At 39.5% G+C, this 20,500-nt stretch overlaps 1 protein-coding gene across 3 annotated transcripts in view; it reads right to left on the minus strand.

Annotated features, from left to right (window-relative positions):
- ctnna2 (catenin (cadherin-associated protein), alpha 2) overlaps positions 1 to 20,500 on the minus strand; it is a 316,834-nt gene that overhangs the window by 241,737 nt on the left and 54,597 nt on the right. For all 3 annotated transcript variants that reach the window (XM_054779585.1, XM_054779584.1, XM_054779587.1), the window contains exon 7: positions 8,853 to 9,056. In XM_054779585.1, coding sequence (XP_054635560.1) covers positions 8,853 to 9,056 — 204 coding nt within the window. The remainder of the gene's footprint in view (positions 1 to 8,852; positions 9,057 to 20,500) is intronic.

The following is a 20,500-nucleotide window of genomic DNA, read 5'->3' on the forward strand; positions in this document are numbered from 1 at the left end:
ATAAGTCTTTGCAGACATTTTAAAGTCCTCAGTTGCTTGTTGCTGACAAAGCATTTTTTGCTGTCATATAAAACAAGTTTACAGTGTTTTGAGGCAATCCTTTCTGCATTTTCAATTTTCATGAGATTTTCAAGTTCTTACAATATTTTCACTTTGTTGCTGGTCCCTGCAAAGTCGGCTCCACTCGACAAGAGCGACAGCTTTAGCAGCCACCTTTCTTGGTGTTTTTTTTGGTTGTTTTTCCTTTATGCTATCTCAAGAACTCAGTCATAACTTTTTTCCGAAATAAACAATTTCCACGTAAGAGAATAGTGCATGTATGCGGTATTTTCACTGACGTCTTGCTTCGACTACGCTTGTTTGCCTCCCATCTGCTTGAGCTTCAAATGCAACGCAGCAATTGAGAGATTGGCGCACACAGAAGAATCATTTTGTAAGCTCCCCTCATCCAAATTCATGTTTTCATTACAATATTTTCAGGTGATACAAAGTATATATTGTATGTATGTGTCGTGGTGGTTATGCTGCAGAGTTCTGGGGAAAAGAATAGGATAATAACAACATAGATAATGCACAACGTGCGCTTATTAATCTTTAAACACTAACAAAAATCAATAACGCATTACAAAAGAACAGGCAAGATCTGCGTGTGTATGGCAATCATGATCTGACACAACAACAACAAGCTATTTCTGTGAAAGGTCACTGACCTATGAAGCCTTCTGAAATAACACAGCCCCCACTGATTCGCTCTACACACTCACTCATACCAGTTACCTTCACTATATTTCAGGCTTCAATCACACAGAATCAACACAAAAAACAAGATTTATTTTACTTATCCAAGAAATTACTTTATTAGAGTCCAATAGATGAGTTTGCTGCGTGCTGTGCTGTGGATAAAGAGCATGAAATGATATTTCATTCCACTGTGTAGTAACCATATATTGAAAAGGAGAGTGAGACCAAGAATCAATAATGGTACATGCCTCATCTGTTTGCCTTCTTCTTCTCTATTAATGCAATGAAGCTAGGAGATGACTTAACATGGATTAGTAATGCTTAAACAAGTATTCGTTGTCTTGTTTCAAGCTCAAGACATCCCATTCTGTTCAGGACTGTTTCTCTCTGAGTTCTATTGTTATCATTATTTTTATTACGAGAAATATAATGTAAATTATTATAAATTAAAATGTATTAGAATAAAAAGGACAAATTCAGCTGAGGGTATGTTTGACTAAGCAGTTTTACTCCAAAAACTAAGCCGCTATGGCCAATGTGGGTGACGATAACAGATGTGATGCAAACCGACTGAAGCAATTCCATCCATTGTGTGCACTCAGAGCTTAGAATTTGGCAACATAAACGACAATAGCCTCACTGTAATGTGGCCATTCCCTGTGAAACTGTAAAAGTATGCTGGCCGATAAGGGAAAGTGTATATACTGTATTATGAATACATAAAACAAACCTGTGAGGACTCTGCTATGGCTTTCCACAACTGCCTGATAAGGTAAAATAATGCAGACCCTGAATTCAAGTACAGTCACACACACACACACACACTTTTTCTCTGCACTGTGGCCTGCATGCTTGATTTCTCCATGCATCTAGCCCCCTGGATCCATAACCCTAACATATGTAGCAGTTAATACAGTTAGAGCCCAGGTCTTTGCTTGCATGTCTGCCCACTTAATGACATTAGAGTTTATTCCATAGTTTGATCTACCTATCAATGGCAATCATGTTAGCCCTACTCAAAGCAGCGAGGCCTAGGAGGGAATTGGCAATGGAGGGAGTTGGGGGAGCATCCAGGAGAAAGTCTAGCAGCGTGCTAATGCAATAGAGCTGCCAGTTCTAAAAGCTTTCTATTGCATTAATATGTTCCTGGATAATTCTATCCAATCTCCCGATATGACCTCCAAAACCCATTAAAATCTCATTTATTGGATCACCTAATTTGTAGATGGTGACGTGTGGGTGTTCAGGTATTGTGATTGTTGCGCACTTGCAATAATAACTGAGGATTGTGTTTCTTGTTTCCCATAAAGCAAAGTTTAATTGTAATCAAAGTATCGAATGTCACAGTTAGAGTTAGTGGATGTTATTCATATATATATATATATATATATATATATATATATATATATATATATATATATATATATACATATATATATATATATGTATATATATATATATATATATATATATATATACATATATATATATATATATATATATATATATATATACATATACATATACATATATATATATATATATAAATATATACTGTAGACAACAAATGATAATGTATGCACATGTACCCAACATTATCATCATTTTGTTATTATAGGATATTTGCATTCATCATTAGTATTGTGTTGCCCAATGCAGTGTCATAATATCATGGTAAATGTAGCAATCACAAAATGATTGTAGATTTTCAAGTGCAAACTTCTGGCTTTAATTTAATTAAGAAGTTCGACAAGAAAAAATGAGTTTTACCATTAGCATTACATTTACATTTAACAAATTAACAAATTACAGTACAGTAATGTAAATATCCCAATACTGCAAATTCATCTAGAGACCTAAAAGACTAAAAAGCTTATCTTTTTCACATTCGGAGCATAGCCTTCTTTGTAGTCAGCTCGGAAGATGTTCATGACATGGATATCATATCTGCATATGTTTCTGTTTATGTGGTCTTCCATTTGGTAGGCGAATGTGCAATTTTTCAGTCTCATCTTGTGCAAGATTAAACGTAAAAAGATAATGCTTTGGTGTGTGCTGGTTGTATTTCAGTTCATCATAGCAATATAAAAAAATTGGCATTAGAGTACAGTGGATCGCTGCATATGTGTGATTCAGCATTCACAACCCCACAAATTTGTAGAATTTATTTTTTTTAACAAATTCTATCCATTTATGCATTTTCTCTCCAAAAATGGCTTGTTTGTTTTTTGCAGAAAACCCATCTCATTCACCCTAATGGGTAATAATGTATAAATATGTAATAATAATAAAGCATAAAATGTCAGCGTAGACCATAAACACATAATAATGCAGAATACAGTGCATGTTGGTCTGAGAGTTGAATGGCGGAGCGCATTCATTTGGACCTTCTATTTCCTGCTTGTGGCGCCACGTCCACAGGAAGAGCATGAGTAGTGGTGAGTACCGATACATTTTACATTTTAAAATACTTTAATAAGTGTGTGAGGCATATAATAAGGCTTAAGCTTGGATTGTGTTTCTATGCATTTAGCTTGTTAGCTCCCTCCGTCACGAGTGAGCAATGGCAATTAAAGAAATAAAGTAATAGAATCTAATCTAATACTTGCAACAGTCACTTTTACTGCAAATGCTGATTCAAAATCAGAGAAGTCAAGCTCAGGCGAGCAGAAGTGTTTGGAGGGGAAGGTGCAAGTTTGCGCAATGTACAGCAGTGCCTCAACGCAGCAGCATAACCCAGGCTTCAATAGAGTGTCAAAAATAGACAATTTTATGGGCATCTCAATTAGTCATGTTTATTTGCTGTTTATGGGTGATCTTTGAATGTAACCCCATGAATATGGTCAATTTCCAAGAGTTTTAGAATGATTTACACATAATAGCGAAGCATTTGTCTGAATGAGAGCAGTGAGCATAGCCCTATACACCTCCTTATCATCACGGCACTGTATTTCTCTCAGTACTCACATCATCAATAAGCATCAGTGATGTGGTATGCTTTGGATCCCTTCCTTCAATCTGATACAAGTTCACCTTGGTTTCCGTCACATCATGGGACAGCCAGTTGATTCCTTGACCCCTAAGACAGCTCATGTAACTTAACGTTCAATAAATGCATACAGTATAGTCCTTATCTGCGTTCTAGCCTTGAGTGGCTGAGAATTTGAAGTTGTTCAAAGTGTGAGGTTAATATGTGCCCAGTGGATTGCAGCTTGTCGTGTGGTGCATTACGTGTTGACAGATGAGAGGGAGGCCATGGCACGCTACCATTTACTGGGCATAAAAAAGCCTGGAGGGGGCAATAGAAAAATTAGATGATTAAATTAAAGGAAGAATCAGTGCGGAATTGAGCAGAATTTCTTGCTTTTAACTCGTCGCGCTCGGTTTGGTCCGTTTGCATCTGAACTCTGTTGCAGTTCAGTTTGCTTGAGCTCAAATATGAACATGGACCAGCATTGAATTGACACCATCAAACTGAGAGAAATGACATATTGTACAGTAATAGTGCACTTGTACTGACAGAAATACATGCTATTGTGATATTGACATGGACATACAGTACAGTAACTGCAGGAGCACTGTAGACGTCAGACACAGGACACTGTGTGCAAACGCTTGTACCTTCTCCACCCTCTAAGTGAGATGAGGTTATGTTTTCATTTTTAATGTCAGGTTAAGAGCTACATGAACAACATGAACCACTGGTTAGATGTTCAGGGAAACCAAGGAGAAAAAAACATGAATTAGTCAAACAGATGGGTCATGTAATGGAGTGTGCTGGGTTTCTTGGCCAAAATCTATAAAAGTAAGTGCAGGTACAGACTGCAATCTGTGAATCAGGACGTATCGTAGCATTGACTCTAAGAATCACGAACTCAACCAAATTTAAAACATACTTGGGTCAGTCTCCTGAAAGGAATACCAGAGAGGGTGCCGTCACTTCGAGGGGCATTACGCACAGAGTACAGTGATTTGTAGCTATAACCAAATAAAAATATACTGCAAAAACACTGAATAAACAGAGGAATCAGTGTCAAATGTTTCCTTTGAGTCTGCATAAAGACGATTTGATGTCAATTTCAGCCCGTTTGTGCATTGCCATTTTGTGACATGCAAATGTGTATCACAAAGTCGATGAAATAAGATAAATAATATGAATAAATAATACAATAAAACGGTGGAATTTACATTTCAGCTGCTGTGATTCCCGAAGTATAACACCTCATTGTGCACCGAACACATGTTGCTGCATCCAAAACATGTACTTTGATCAAACTCCACCAAAACGTGCACACATCGCAAATGTAACCACCATAGTCCACACACAATGTAATTCAAATTGAATCGAGGAAGACTATATGCAAATGAGATGCCCTCTGCCTTGACACCCGATGTGAACTTCCGAGTATTTCCGGGTTATTTCTTAGATTGCTCGTCAAAATTCAGACAATAACAAAAGTGACACTGATTCAAAATAAGAAATATGGCATAATGTTCAGAATACATGTTGCCGCCAGGATTTCTCCCGATCTATTTATTCTAATGAATACACTTATTTTTTTACACTTGTTTTGTTTTTTTATATCATGCTTCAGAGGAAGGTGAAGTGTATTACTGCAGTGATAATGATAATGTTTTAAACAACACAGTGTTGAGTCTTGCACAGAGTTTGAAGCGGGGTCCTTCAACAAGCTCTGTGTCGCGTGCAAGATACGTTACCATTTTGGCGCATGTTTGTGACAATTTAAGGTAAGTTTAAAGCATGTGTGATAGATGATACAGCGAAATGTATATTAAAGTGATCCTTTATTTTAAGATTAAAACTGGTTATAAAGTACCTTTCAATTTTGCTTGCTAAAGTTATGTCAAAGTTATGTCAAGTTAGGTCACGCTTTTGGTACCCCCTTCAGGAGACTGACCCACCTACAAAAATATGATAGTGATCCAGAATATAATGCACATGTGGTGGGAATGTGAGATGATACCATGATCTATTTGCATAATTACATTATCTCGTGTACTCTCAACTCTAAAATATTCTCTCTTTCATAATTGCAGCGGCTTTACTCCGAGCTCCTCCCGGATGACAGTGCTTATCACACTATCTCTAAGCGAGAGCCCAGCAACCCTATGGAGGAAAGTCATGTCGGCTGCTTGTATCCGCAAAGCCAAAATAACACCCTGGATGGGATGAGTCACCCAATATTTGACTGAGCATTTTGCATGAGAACATCATGGGCACTGTGAAAGAAGCAAGGCCATCCCTCTCTCCCCGATGATCAGGCTACCCCCCGACCCATGTTTAGCTTTATGTGCCACATCCAGCTAACAGCGAGATTAGTGTGCTCACTATCACACTCCCTAAATCCTTCCCTGTACTGCTCACAAAGCGGCCAAGTTGCCCCCTTTTACCTGCCATGGCTTCTGGCTATGGCTATATTCTGCCCAAGCTCCCTTGACCTACGTTGGTAATGCATTACTCCCTAGATCAATTGATAGATTGGCCCTGTCTGAGCTGCCGTAACTAAATCAGCTGCTCCTGATGATTCAGCACCAGCCAGGGAGCTTGGGCATGCTGTCACCAATCACAGATCACCAGCAGCTAAGACAGGTATGGACATTCTCCTGTCACTTGAACCTAATTTATGGCCAGCTACCACATTGATTAACCTTGTGCTTCGGTTCATGCTTCCTAGAAAAAAAAAAAAAATCTACCAATAAATGCAGGATGTGACTGGATGAAAAAAGAAAAGACGAGGTGCTTGTTTACATTACTTCAGTAATTTTGGGCTATAAATAATGTTTCAAAATGTTTCGAACGGTTCCACTGTTTGTTAATAAAGAATAATTAAGACATGGAATTTGTATTAAGGTGTGAATGCTTGGCATGATTTCTGCTGATGATGTTAGATTTTTTTGTCCAATCAAATTTCAGCTGTGCACAGCAGGTGTTGCCATGTCAATGTACTTAATCTGCCCAGGGCCTTCAAAGTTAGGAATGCTGGCAGATGTCACTTAAACTAATAGCACTGGAGCTGTTTTTTTAACATCAAATTTCAGATACGCCTCACGGAGCCCGCTAGCATGGATTCCGTCATGTCAGCAGTTTTACGTATTCTGATTAGTTGATCAAAGCAAAACAAAGTCAAGTTCAACAAGCAAAAGGTGGTAGTAATGCACAGCAAAACAGAAGAAGAAAAGTCTGTCACGTGTTGCACATACTGTACGAATGCCCGCAACGGCTGAAAGAGGAGGAGGAGAAATTGACTTTGCGTCGGACATTCTTAAGAATCAATTTTCAAAATGGACTTTTCTGGAAAATCTAGACATATTAAGGAGAGGTGGACCAACTCCGAGCGGGAAAGTTTTTTTTTTTGCCACTTTCACTGGAAGTCTTCCAGACCACTTCTTCCAATTGAGTGGTGAGTGTGATGTATTATATTTGATTTGTTTATGTTTTTGTCACGTTATTAGATAAATATTTATTCTAAACTGTTCCAGATGATGTTGCAGTGTAGAGATTTGGAGTTTGCAGCCGTTTAGAGACGATGTATTCAAAAATAAAAGGTTAACTGGCTTTCTTGCTTTAGTAATAACGGCATTCAACCCCAATGTAGTAATGCCACAAAATTGGTATATTACCTTTTGTATATTATTAATGGTTTGTATAATTCTCAGTATACCTGTACGTGATGACAATCCTCATATACACACCTTTTATTGACGTTCTACGTGAAACATTTTCTCCTTCATTTCTCTCTGAGTTCCTCTGTGTTCTCTAGCCAGAAGCTATCAACCGCTGAAACACAACTCATGCGCCTATTAAACCCATGGCACAGTTACTTTAGCAAAAAAGCTGCTGCCTCTTCAGAATAAGGATAGAGTCTTTAAAAACAAAAGAAATGTTTTTGTCAGACTTAACTGAATACCACGAAGACAGTATGTGTACCCCTTGAGAAAAGTTTGAAAATGATGGGTTTTCTTATATTATATTTTTATTGTACTATACTACCAATTGTTATTTCTCTGATACTGAAAACACGATTTAAAAAAAAAATCATATTTTTTTATTTGAAATTGTTGATGTTGTCTCTTGGTCTTGGTATTCAGGTCAGTAAAGAATTATTAGTTTGCAGCTGTGTAGAGGGCGTGCATATTGTGCATATTCATATGAAGACAAAAAAGAGAGCAGTGATGGTCAAACAAAAGATGACAGCTTTCATGCATGTCTGCACCATATCTGCCATGTTTGTAGAGTTACAAGAAGTGAAAGAATATCTAATATTTGTTCATTATATTTACATATGCGTCCAAATCTTTATGGATGCAAAACATAAACCCTAGTTTTCTTAGCCCACTAAGAGTACATTTTTTGGGCATCCTCAGTATTCTGCTTGCAGACAGAGTGTACAAAAAGGAACCTCGTCCAATCGTGAGTCAATAGAGAGAGAGGGATTGTCTTTCCATCGACTGAGGTTGGGTTTGATGCACTCTCTGTCTCTATCTAGTGACAATTTCATTGAGAAAAAAAATCTTATAAAGGAAGGCTGAGTAAAAAGGTTATCCCGTAATCATTTCCATCCATCCATCTTCTATTATCCTCAGTCGGGTCGTGGGTATGCTGGAGCCTATCCCAGCTGACTTTGGGCGGGGTACACCCTGAACTGGTCGCCAGCCAATCACAGGGCACATATAGACAAACAACCATTCACACTCACATTCATACCTATGGACAATTTAGAGTCACCAATTAACCTAACATGCATGTTTGTGGAATGTGGGAGGAAACCGGGGAACCCGGAGAACCCACGCACACACAAGAACATGCAAACTCCACACAAAGATGCCCAATGGACATTCGAACCCAGATCTTCCCGATCTCCTGACTGCTAACCACTAGGCCACCGTGCGGCCCACTCGTAATCATTTATCCTTCCTAAATGACCAGATGTGACCCCCAGTAAAAAAAAAAAAAAAAAAAATCATCTCATATGTAAGACGCTAAGCCATAAATCCCAGTCGCAGCTCACATAGGGAAGTCTATATCTACTGTAAACCTATACTTCTTGTGGTATGCTAACACGAAGTTATGACAACAACAAAAAACTTACATTGTTCATGTACTCGCTCAACAAGTCTTGCAGGGCCTGTCGGACAGCGTTGCACTCAGCCACGATGCGTTCACGTCGGTCATCACGTGTGCACGAAGAGTCGGCCATTAATGCGGCGCCACTGATGATGCTCTCCAAGCGCTCCTCGAGAGAGGGTCGGAAGCGAGCCTCGCTGAATGTCAGAGGGTCCAGGATTATTTTGTTCTGTCAAGAAAAAGACAAAAAGGTGAGGTTATTAATTTCGATATGTTAACAACAGTATTTTACTAAATTCTCCAAAATCTGGAGGACTAAATAACACAAGTAAAACTGATAACGCAAAGCTTAAAAGTGAGAATCATCTGCAAGTAAAGGAAAACTTTGAGGAGATTGAGTTTGAGAAATGGTGTACATTACATGAGGGGTCTACAGTCCACACAGTTTGAGAGTCCCGTGCAACTGCAATGGTTATCTCAGGGTTTCGAATTTTGGAATTTTGCTCACTGAATGCCTCACTGCTTCTCCAGTTATGCATTTTGTTACATATCACGGTTTCAGTTTCTAGTTAAGTTTGTACCTTACTGATAAATAAATAAATATCATCAGGTTCTCTAAATAATAACATCTATGTTGGCTCATGACAGAACCACTGGGTGATCTCTTTGTTAACATCTACACCAGAAATTCCAGCGTTCAGATGGCAAAAGGAACAAGCCAAAGTCTAATACACTGTGGGCCTGAAGAGTGAAAGATGTAAAGAAGGAAAGAACATGAAGGCATACTGAGAGCATTCCCGCAGGGGTTTATTCCATTGTTATTCAAGCATGATGTCAGGTACCAATTATCATAGGGAGTTGAGGATAGGCAGGGAAGAAAGATTAGAACATGTGTGATTGACATTGAGGCTTCAAAGTAATTGGCAATGGCTCAAGTCCTTTCACCATCAGAGAACCATGAAAACATGATATTCTCAGTTCACCCTTTTTTATTTTTTTTTTTTTACATTTGAGCATCATTCATTTGTTGTTACTTCAAAGAGCAAATGTATCAAGTATTCGTGAATCATGATGGAAAACTGCCATCCGGCCCTGTTTCCGAAGGAATGGGATCAACTACTTCAAAATGTCATGGTAGGAATTCATGTTTCCCTCACTGAATTGTATATCCGCAGTGCCGGCAGCACTCACGCAGCCCTGGATCATGATGCTTCCACCACCCACCTTGACTGTGGGTAAGACCCAGTTACTTTGGCACTCACTTGTGTTGCCAGCTGTTTAGACAATAATTGTTGTGTGTTGACTCATTTTCAGTGAATAGTAAATCCCTCGCTATATTGCATTTTCCAAATATTAATAATTTAAAAATGGTCGCTGTTTTGTGGTTGAAAAAAATGCATATTTAAACAAATTGTACCTATTCATGGCTTAAATCAAGCATTTTCAAGCAAAGAAATGGCTAAATGAAAGGAAATACAACTATAAGGCATTCAAAAGACGTGATATGAAGTGTGATATGAATAAATTATCTGTGACTAGCTGTGTGTGCCTTTTAACTGCTAGCAACAGGTTAGCAGTGTCGAGAGTGGCTGAGAGCAGCTCATGTGTGAATGTTCACTGCATGTGGTCTCTGCTTGTTAATACAGCGATTGAAGTGACTCGTGAGTCTCTCCTTAACTATAAACAGCAGCAGTAGAGTAGTATTCTACACTTTTTTTCTTTGTTGTTGAATGGAAAGGACGGACATGGCAAGAGGTCTGCTGTCGCTACGAGAGTTTTGAGCTGTTTGGTGCTTTCCCGACTACACTTCAAGAACACAAGATCAGAACGACTTGCTGACGCCCTCAAGTTGAACTTGGACAAGCGAGTTGTACAGATTCTTTGAAATGAAAGTTACAAGTGCTGACAGCTGCTAGCAAGCCAAGTTAACCGGCTAACTGCTGAACAATGCCAAACAAAAAGCAAAATTATACTGATCCTGGAAATCCAGGTCCACAATCAGAAAGATTCCCATCTTTCAGTGGCATGGCTCAGGTGCCAGAGTGGTCATCTCCCAAGCTGAGGGTTACGGGTGACCATAGGGGTGTTATGTAATGTCTAGTGAGCTGTAATAATGTAAAACAATGTATTTAGAAGGTCACAAAGAGGTTTTCTATGCTCTAACTCCAAAAATATTCAATTGATTAATATTGAATCCTACTTCACGGCAATTCACTTATGCGAACTTATCACTTATTGAAATCACTCTGCAACCAATTAACCGCGACAAATGAGAGACAAATATATAATCTATAGTGCTCTACAAGCTGTACACGGTTTACTCTAAAGCAGTGGTCCACAACCCACGGGCCGCGGCCCGGTACCGGGCCGTGGGTCATTTGGTACCAGGCCAGAAAGAAAGAAAAAATAATTTTCATGATGTTTTATTTTGAAAAGTGGCCGGATTCTCTCTGTTACATCCGTCTCAGTTTCGTGCCAATGTGCACATTTGTCTCAAGTTAATTCATGCTAGCGCACTGCCTTTTACCACACACGTCAAACAGCGATGTAATAATCTCTCAGGAAAAACTCCAGAGATAAGATAAATTAGATCGCTATAATGTACGAACCCCAACCCCGAGCCCCCCCGGTCCGCGGGAGACTTGTGGGAACACAAGCCAGTCTGTGGGTCAAAAAAGGGCCAGGCCACAAAAACATTTGATAGTTTTGTAAACTACATCTACTGTAATATCATTCTCCAAATATATTGCTCTTAATTTTTAATAAACTTTGAAAACCTTTTAAATTGTGTGATCATTGGCGACGTCTCAGATAGCAACGCGGTCCAAAGAACCAGGAAGAAAGGCTACAGAGAAGCAATAGCCTTTACACTTCCATGCTAATGTACCAAACTACTTGTGTGTTCATCCATCATTTCATATAAAAGCAAAAAATAACTATCAAGAATTTTCCACAATGGTATTAACAACAGGCAGTGAACAGTGAATATTTTCTGCGCTTACCAAAAATTGGCTTGACATGTCACATGTCACATACACATCAAACCGCCACCATTATCAGCTTCTCTCTGGAAAACAAACTCCAGGCTCATACCGATGGCGAGTCAGTATTCATTTTGTGCCTTTAATTTGCTGTTGTGCTTTTTATTGTACACATTGATAAATCACAACAGCCTTAGATTACTATGCAAGATTACTATAGGAATCCGTCAGCCGTCAATACCACCCACCCCCAACTAGCTGCCTTCCGCAGTGACCAGGGACCAGTGCTCTTAAAATACATCAAAGTTTAATTTATACAGTATTATCCACTGAGAAGATATATTAAAAATGATGTCTGAAATGTGAGATACTGTGTTTATGTCTAGTAGTTACATCTTGCCTGCTGGTTTTAAGCTTCCATATTATATGACTGTATCCTCTCAAGTTTGACAGTGAAGGACCAGAGGCAACCTTATGTTTCCCCTACAAATGTTGAGGTTATTAGTTCGACCCAACTCCAGGGGGGAAAAAAACAGTGACATGGGGCAACCGTCAAATCAAATCAGCCAGTCTGCTGTAGCCTTCCAGGATTTTCCAATATTTTAATGACAACTATGTCATCTCTCAGAGAAAAGCTCATCAAAGACTATGAACTATTTTGTTTGGGGGGGCTGTTTGGTTGTGATCATCACTGTGTGTGACAAAGCCCAGCCAGTGCCGACCCAATAGGGGGATTTGTCACAACATACTCTGATTGATCAGTCAAATAAAGACGACACTTCTTCTGAAGTTAAAGTTTGTTAACGATTTTGTTGACGATTAATTGTCACTGAATGAAACAGAACTTTACACCTTTAGAGAAGTCAATGTATGTGAACATGGACAAATAAGAGGCTTTAATCAGTGTACATGTGAGCTACTTCAAGCCTTGTAATTTAAGAGATACAATGGCATCAAGATATCCACAGATTTATCAAAAACATATTAAGCCGAGGAAATGTTTTTGAACAATCAGAGCAAGATTAAGAGCTCTGAAATGAATAAAATAATAGCAGGATGTTACATGCTGCATGAAGTGGCTACATGCTGTGCATGACGCCAACATGAGCATGTAGCAGCGGAATACAACTAGATATCCTCTGAGGGGTAAACATACAACACAACTATCCCCTTAAAAATCCAAATGTAAAGCATTCTTAAAACATTAATAAAGAAAGAGGGTGCAAAATGAGGATAAACATGAATTAGTAACAGGAAAGGCAGCAGGAATTGAAGCTAAAAATGCTGCATTCCTTAAATAGTGCGTGGGCGCCCAATTGAGCCAACTGCTTCCACTGCGAATACACCGTTGTCATGCATGTGAAAATTTAATAACCCCCAACGAACACAGTTCTTGACAGTCACATGATCTCATGGGATAACAGTGCACATACAAAATAGAACCTGTGTTAATGTTGACCCATTATTCCTTCGTCTTTTCATCCTTTTTTCCACTTGTATTCGTATTTGCTAAAAAATTAAAAGACTTCTAGAGTACCTGATTAAAAAAGCAGGTTGAGACCTGCCAACCTGCCGCAGTACCATGTAAGAAGACCAACTCTCATTTAGCACACAATATAAATTAAATCTTCAATGTCAACCACACTTATTGTACAACATAATCATCAAACTTACATATTTGCTCATATAATGCACGCAGATCAATGAACAACTCTTGTCCATCTCCTTTTCTTCATGTTGGAGCAGTATTACCTGAAGGACTGTGGTCCCTGGGCTGTCCATGCACTGTTGTGTTCCAGTGATTATGCATTCAAACGCAGTACGTAATTCAAGCTTAACTCTGCGTGTTCGGAAAATAGGCTTCCAAAAAATGTATACCTTGAGAGCAGCAAGCGTACAAACGTATTTAAGGGTCAAAATGCATGCAGAGTACAAAAAATGTGTACATGTTGGCAGGTGTGCTGTTTTAAGGCCAAAAAAAATGGAATACAACAGTGTTAGTGTCTCTGCCTCAATGTTTGTTTATATGCATTGTTAACTTGACAGGCTCTGATAATATATATTTTCCTCTGTCCATGGCACACTTAATAGCAGATAAATACATGCCACATGAAAAAGCTAAACATTTTATAAAAACATGCAAAATACTATTTCAACCGGTGATATTTGAGATGCTGAAGGATGGGTTAAATGAAGAAAGAAATAAAGACAAAAAGATAAAGGGTGGTTTGAATGGAAAATGTAATAAAGAAAGAAGGTCTACAAGGTCTACAAGTAGCAAATATATACAGTGCAGCAAAAGGGACCAAAAGGCTGCTCAGTGCCAATATAATAATAGTTGGAGTAGTGCCCGGTCTAGCTGGTGAGAGACCTTGAATGTGGACAGGTACAATGGGTATCTGAAGTGATCCAGAGTTTGGCCTGCGGCAGAATACGCTAGACAGTCTCAAATATCAGTTGACGGCAGGGAAGCACTAAAATTTCAACTCTGACCATCTGATCTCTGCAGGTATACCAAAATATTACTATTAGGGGAAACATGTCTAATATTTGTTTCTGTTCGGGTAGCTCATCAAGAAGTAGATGCGTGCGATTTTGCCATATTCTGCAATGCGATTTCATGTTTCTCCATTAGGCTGAATTTCTCCCCAGAGATTGCGGGTTGCTGCAGCCATTTGCTCTGAGGTACTGAGCTTTGCCATGCCTGAAGCAGAGTTTTTAGAGGTGTGCATTGTTAGCTCCTTCAGGCAAGCTTTTTTCTCTCTTTACAAACATTTTTTTTAAAAGTGCAGCTTTCCTTTAAGGACAGTTGATAAACTCCCTCAAAGGACTACCTCTTATTATCACTCACTTATATTTTTTAGCTAGCTTTACACTTGGTCAGAGTTTCAGAATGTTTCAGGTTGCAGGGTGCTAAAACAACAATATGACTTTACGGTATTTAGCGGCCAATGAACAGGACCATGTACCATAGAATCTTGGATGAGAACCTCCTGGACCCAGCCAAAACACTGAAGAAGGATTGTGAATAAATCTTACAGCATGAAATGACGCAAAACATACTCCCAGGGCGACGAAGGAGTGGCTGAACAAGAAGCACATGAAGATCCTGGGGTGGACAGTGTGAAACACTGGTGACCGACTTCAGGAAACAACTGACCTCTGTGCTTGCTAACAGACGTTTCTCCACCAAGTATAAGTCATATTTTGCAACTTACTTACTCAATCAAAAACAATTTTCACTTGCTGATATTTTGTCTCTCTCTGTTACCATAAAAATTCTGCACTGTTCATCACCACAAGTGGGTAGCCTTCAGAGCAGATTTTCAGATGACAAGTAAGGGTTAAGTATTTCTTTGTCTGCCACCTATTGCCCAGCCGGCAATAGCTGCTACAAAAGAAAAAATGTAATATCACGTCATCACTTTCTGTTATCTCATCCATTGTGACGGACTGCAACACCCTTTTGATACCATCCACACTCATGTCCTGAGCATTTGTATCATACAAGTATGTGTACATCCCATATCATAAACACATTCTGCCAGTTGGCATTACCCTCAGCCTCTGTATGGTTCTGTGTGCTGGTATGAACTCTAGCCCTTATCTGACTACGACAAAATAAGTGGAGAACACTGTGGAGTGTGTTGAGAGTGGGGTTATATGATGTGTCTACTGCCTCCAGCTGAGCACAAAAACACAATTTCGGCAGATGCTGGAGCTCAGATTTTAAACGCCCCAGTAACGTTCATATAAATGTGACCATAGAAAAATGGGAGTGCTGAGGTAGTGGTGACATGGCGAATGAATGCTTGCTTGGCCCTGAGACCTAATGGAGCTGACAATAGGAACTAATGGCCAAGGTGTTGGAACATATCCGTGAAAGCTTTAAGAGATCCTTACATTTCAAGGACACCAAATATCTGCCCTTTTCCTTTAGATGCATCAGCATCACCTCCCGAAAAAGGAACATGGGGGAGTTATTATTGACATTTATTTTATTTTCATGGTTCACCTCATTATTTGTCATTAATTGAAATACAACAAAAACAAAACATATTCTAACATTGCAGGTCCATAACAAATGAATTACCGTTAACACTGCGAAGCGTGTGGCATAATTGTTAAAAAGTGAGAAAAGACAATTAGATTATTGTTCACTGCTGCCCCGTAGAATGAATCAATGAGTTTTGGGTCACTGTGCAAAATGTTTAGGATTTCACAGTCATCATAAAATGACTTAAATTTAACAATAAACAATAAAACAATACAACAATAAAACAACTTTTATTGTTAATAATAGAAGAAATATTTTTTTTATAAAAGATAGATATTTTATCTCCAAGGCAAATTCACGTTTCCAGCAGCTCTGCAAGTGTCCTAACGTAATCACTTAAAAATAAAACAAACCAAGCAAAATAGAAAAGTTAAGAAAAATACAAAATAGAATAAGAATAAATAAATAAATACGTAACAGATCACAGATCAATTTCAATCATACATTATAAATAATAATAATACATAATAATACATAATAAGTCCAGTCCTGTGTGTGTTTTTACCGCTCCCCCTCTGTCGTGTTGAAAAGTCGCATGGCGTGGGGGGGAATGATCTGCTCATTCTATCAGTAGAGCAGGACAGTGATAGTAATCTGCCACTGAAACTGCTCTTCTGTTGGGAGATGATACTGTGCATTGGATGATACCGGTTGTCCATGATGGAAAGGAGCCTCCTCAGTGTCCTTTGCTCTGCCACAGATGACAGGCTGTCCAGCTCAGTACCAATGACAGAGCCTGCCTTCCTAACCAGTTTGTCCAGGCATGTGGCGTCCTTGTTCTTGAGTGTGCTCCCCCAGCACACTACTGCATACCGGAGAGCACTAGCTCCCACAGTCTGATAGAAGGTCTGTAGCAGCTTCTTGCATATGTTGAAGGACGCTGGACGCCAGCCTTCTGAGGAAGTACAGACGGCTCTGCCCTTTCCCGCACAGAGCATCTATGTTGGCAGTCCAGTCCAGTTTATCATCCAGACTAAACAGAACAGGAGAGAGCACAGTTTTCTGCGGTGCTGCCGTGCTGCTGGTCACAGTGTCGGACCTACAGTTCCCCAGTCGCATGTACTGAGGTCTGCAGGTCAGGTATTCTGTGATCCAATGGTCCACCACTACCTCCACACTGTCCAGGTGAGCGAGAAATCAATGGAGTAAGAAGATGATGGCGTCCTCAACTCCCACTTTATCCCAGTATGCAAACTGCAAGGGGTCGAGTGCGTTGTGGGTCTGTGGCCTCAGGTGATACACAGGTACACAGGCTGCTGTAGAGTAGCAGCCATTCCATGGTCTTCCTCACATGCAATGTCAGGGCTACCGGCCTGAAGTCATTCAGCTCAGCAGGATGTAGTCTCTTTGGGACTGAAAGGAAGTCTTCCACAGCTGTGGAAGACTCCCCAACCCGAAGCTCAGGTTGAAGATACAGTGTAGAGGGTCTCCCAGCTACCACGCGCAGGCTTTCAGTAGTCGAGGCGACACTCCATCCGGACCTGCTGATATGCTGGGGCACAGCCTCCTTAGCTCCGCACTTACTTGAGCTGCTGTTATTGTGGGTTGTGTGAGGGGGGGGTAGGGTGAGGAGAGGTGTCCCCTCCGTGCCGATGGCTTGTGTGGGGGATGCTGTGTGTCTGTTTGTCTGTTTTGTCAAGTGTCACTCCATGAAGGTCTTGACGTTGTTGTCAGCGCAGCCAGCTCGTCGATCTTGTTCGGTAGTGAATTCACGTTTTCCATGATCATAGAAGGTATACCTTCTATTCTATGATGGTGGTATACCACCGGCTTGAATCTCTACTTTCTTGCAAGCCGCTTGGCTTTGATCTTAGCTCCAGCTCTGCATACTCAATACCACTTCCTTACCTCAACGGGCGAAACTGGGAACCACACCGATGTGGGACCTTGCTCTTATGGCACGTAAAAATGTGCTAGAATAGGCAAGTCTTGAAGTGGACGAGTCCATATCCATAGGATAGAATAGATAATTAAAAGAGGACAAAAAGCAAGAAAATACACAGAGCTGCTTGAAAGGCAGCCATTGCTGCACCGGTTAAAAAAAAAAATTATAATAAAACATTAAAAAAGTAGGATTCCGTATTTATAAATGGTTTATTTTCACAATTACAACATAAAAAGCCTGTTTAAGACCTTCTAAATATCGTTTTTAACAACATTAGTGCCCTCTAGACATGAAATAACACCAATGCAATAAAAGTCTGGTGCTTGTACGAACACTTGGTTGTGATAAAGTAACATGACATTACTTTATTTTACTTTTATTTAGTCTGATTTTACTATACGTACAGTATACTTGTGTGATAGCAAGCGAGGTAAAATGTTACGTAAAACACTGCCTGTAAAATAAATAAACTTTGTTATGATGTTTACTGGGAGTTTGTTGGGAGGGGGCTGCGGGCTGTGTCATAAACTGAGCTTGGTTTAATTTAGGTTATTCTGCAGTTCATTAATAGATGCAAGCATAACCATGGTGCAACATTGCCATTTACTGTAGCTGAATGCATAAATAGAATAAGTCAGCTGTGGGATACAGAAATGAAAGGTCGATGTATTCTCATTAAGTCTGAATCAAGGTCTAATGATGCTGCATTCTTTATTAGTAGTATTATTTGGTAAGTCTGTTAGGGGCCTTTTCATTGCAATATCCACAGATGGGGAAATCAGGCCCCCTTTGCTGAAAGTGAAACAAGTATGATGAAGAAAGACAGAAAAAAAAAATGTTGCTCTGACCAGCCTTACAAATACATGTACATCAGGGGCTTGTGTACGGTTCACACAGTACATACAGTACATATACCAAGCAAGCAGAGAGTGTCTCATTTGAATATAAATAAATTGTCATTTATTTTTACATTTTGTTTTGTCTTGCACATAGTGATAACCCAAAAACCTTAGCCGCTGCCACTATCCCGTTAACACTCGCTCATTCTCCAAAACAATCCCTCTTACCCTCTCAATAACCCAGCGCCCATCACTTGTTCCTTTTCTTCCGATTGAGCTGTGCTCAAAACCAGCACACCATTTATTAGACTTCAAAAACACGATCCCTCAATAAAAAATGGATCATTGAAAATCTTGAGGACATCTTTCTGCGCAAAAGAAGCACGTCAAAATGACACAAAATTATTGAAGATTTAAAGTCACTGCAGATCATTTTAATTAATTATGTCCTTAGCTAAAGTCAGATTTAAATACTGTTAATAAAGTATTGCAATGACCTTTTAAGTGCCCATTTAAAGTTAGAAAAAACAACTTTTGAATGCAACTACTTTTGAATGTATTCACCCTAACTTGGTAATAATTTTTAAATATGTGCTAATAATACCTAAAATTGACAGCAAAATGGTACAGCATACATGTACATAACATAACTGTATCAGTGCAAGATGGCGACACCCTGTTTGACTTTGGAAGCATGAGCTTTGACAGACAACATTGTTACACTCACGCCTCAAAACTTGCAATAGCATGCACACAAGTTAATATATGATCGTAAGTCATTGCTGGAATTACAACAGGCAAGCAGTGTGGGTTTTGCAAATACGGCTTGGAGACAGCTAGGCAGGACAACCCAGCGGCCTGCGGAGCAGTGGAGCCGCGTACTACCACTAGCCGCTTTAGAGGGAAATGGCCGCTGTGCCACAGCAGACAGACGCACGCTTGTAGCACTAGCTTGACTACCAGGCAAAAGGCAAAATTGCGTCCAGATTCCATCTGCTCTATCGATCATCTTTCAATATCTTTCATTAGCAGCAAGTACCTACACATTTTACAATTTAAGATGCGCTTCATAAATGTGATGCATATTTAGGGCTTAAACCTGCCGTGTGCTTCTATGCATTTAAGCTTGTTAGCGCCCTTCATCGTGAGCAAACAATGGCAACTGAAAAGAGACAGGGAGGGTTATGGAGCTGAATCTAATCGAATGATTACAAAGTCACGTTTACTGCAAATGTTGATCCAAAATCAGAAGAGAAGGTTAACATCAAACTAGCAGGTGGGTTAGGAGGGAGAGGAGCGTACGGTGGTGCCACCGTACAGCATCATATTTCAGGCTATGAAGAATAAGAGGATTCAGTGTTACCAACATAGCAACTGATATATCGCACTCAATGAGCAGCACAAGGCCAAACAGTCAATTTAAAAAATAATTGCATTTTGTATGCGAGGGTGTTAAACATGGTTACACAAAAAATCTGTCACCAACTTTCGCAATACTTTGTGGCGAGGTGACACACGGGTCAAGGAAAAGGAATCATTATAAAAGTGAAGATTATTGGGTTTCTTTTATTTCTTTTGTTGGTTGTTTGACTTTGGCAGAAAACTTGTCAACATGCTTTCATCCAAAGATTTTTTTCCAATGTGAAAGTGTAAATGGGTTTGGACACTTTTGGCTGAACTTGTTAGAACTTCGTACAGTAGTAGTTTAACAGAGCACGATATATAGTCTTCCCTCGATTATCAAGGTTAATCGGTTGCAGACCTGACTATGACAAGTGAATTTATGCATAGTAGGATTCCTTATTTATGAATGGAATATTTTCACAGCTAAGAGTAGAGAAACCCTATTTACAACCTTTTAAATACATTTTGTAACACTATTGGAGCCCTCTAGACATGGGATCGTTCAAA

The sequence above is a fragment of the Dunckerocampus dactyliophorus genome, chromosome 6 (genome assembly GCF_027744805.1).
Source record: "Dunckerocampus dactyliophorus isolate RoL2022-P2 chromosome 6, RoL_Ddac_1.1, whole genome shotgun sequence".
NCBI lineage: Eukaryota > Metazoa > Chordata > Actinopteri > Syngnathiformes > Syngnathidae > Dunckerocampus > Dunckerocampus dactyliophorus.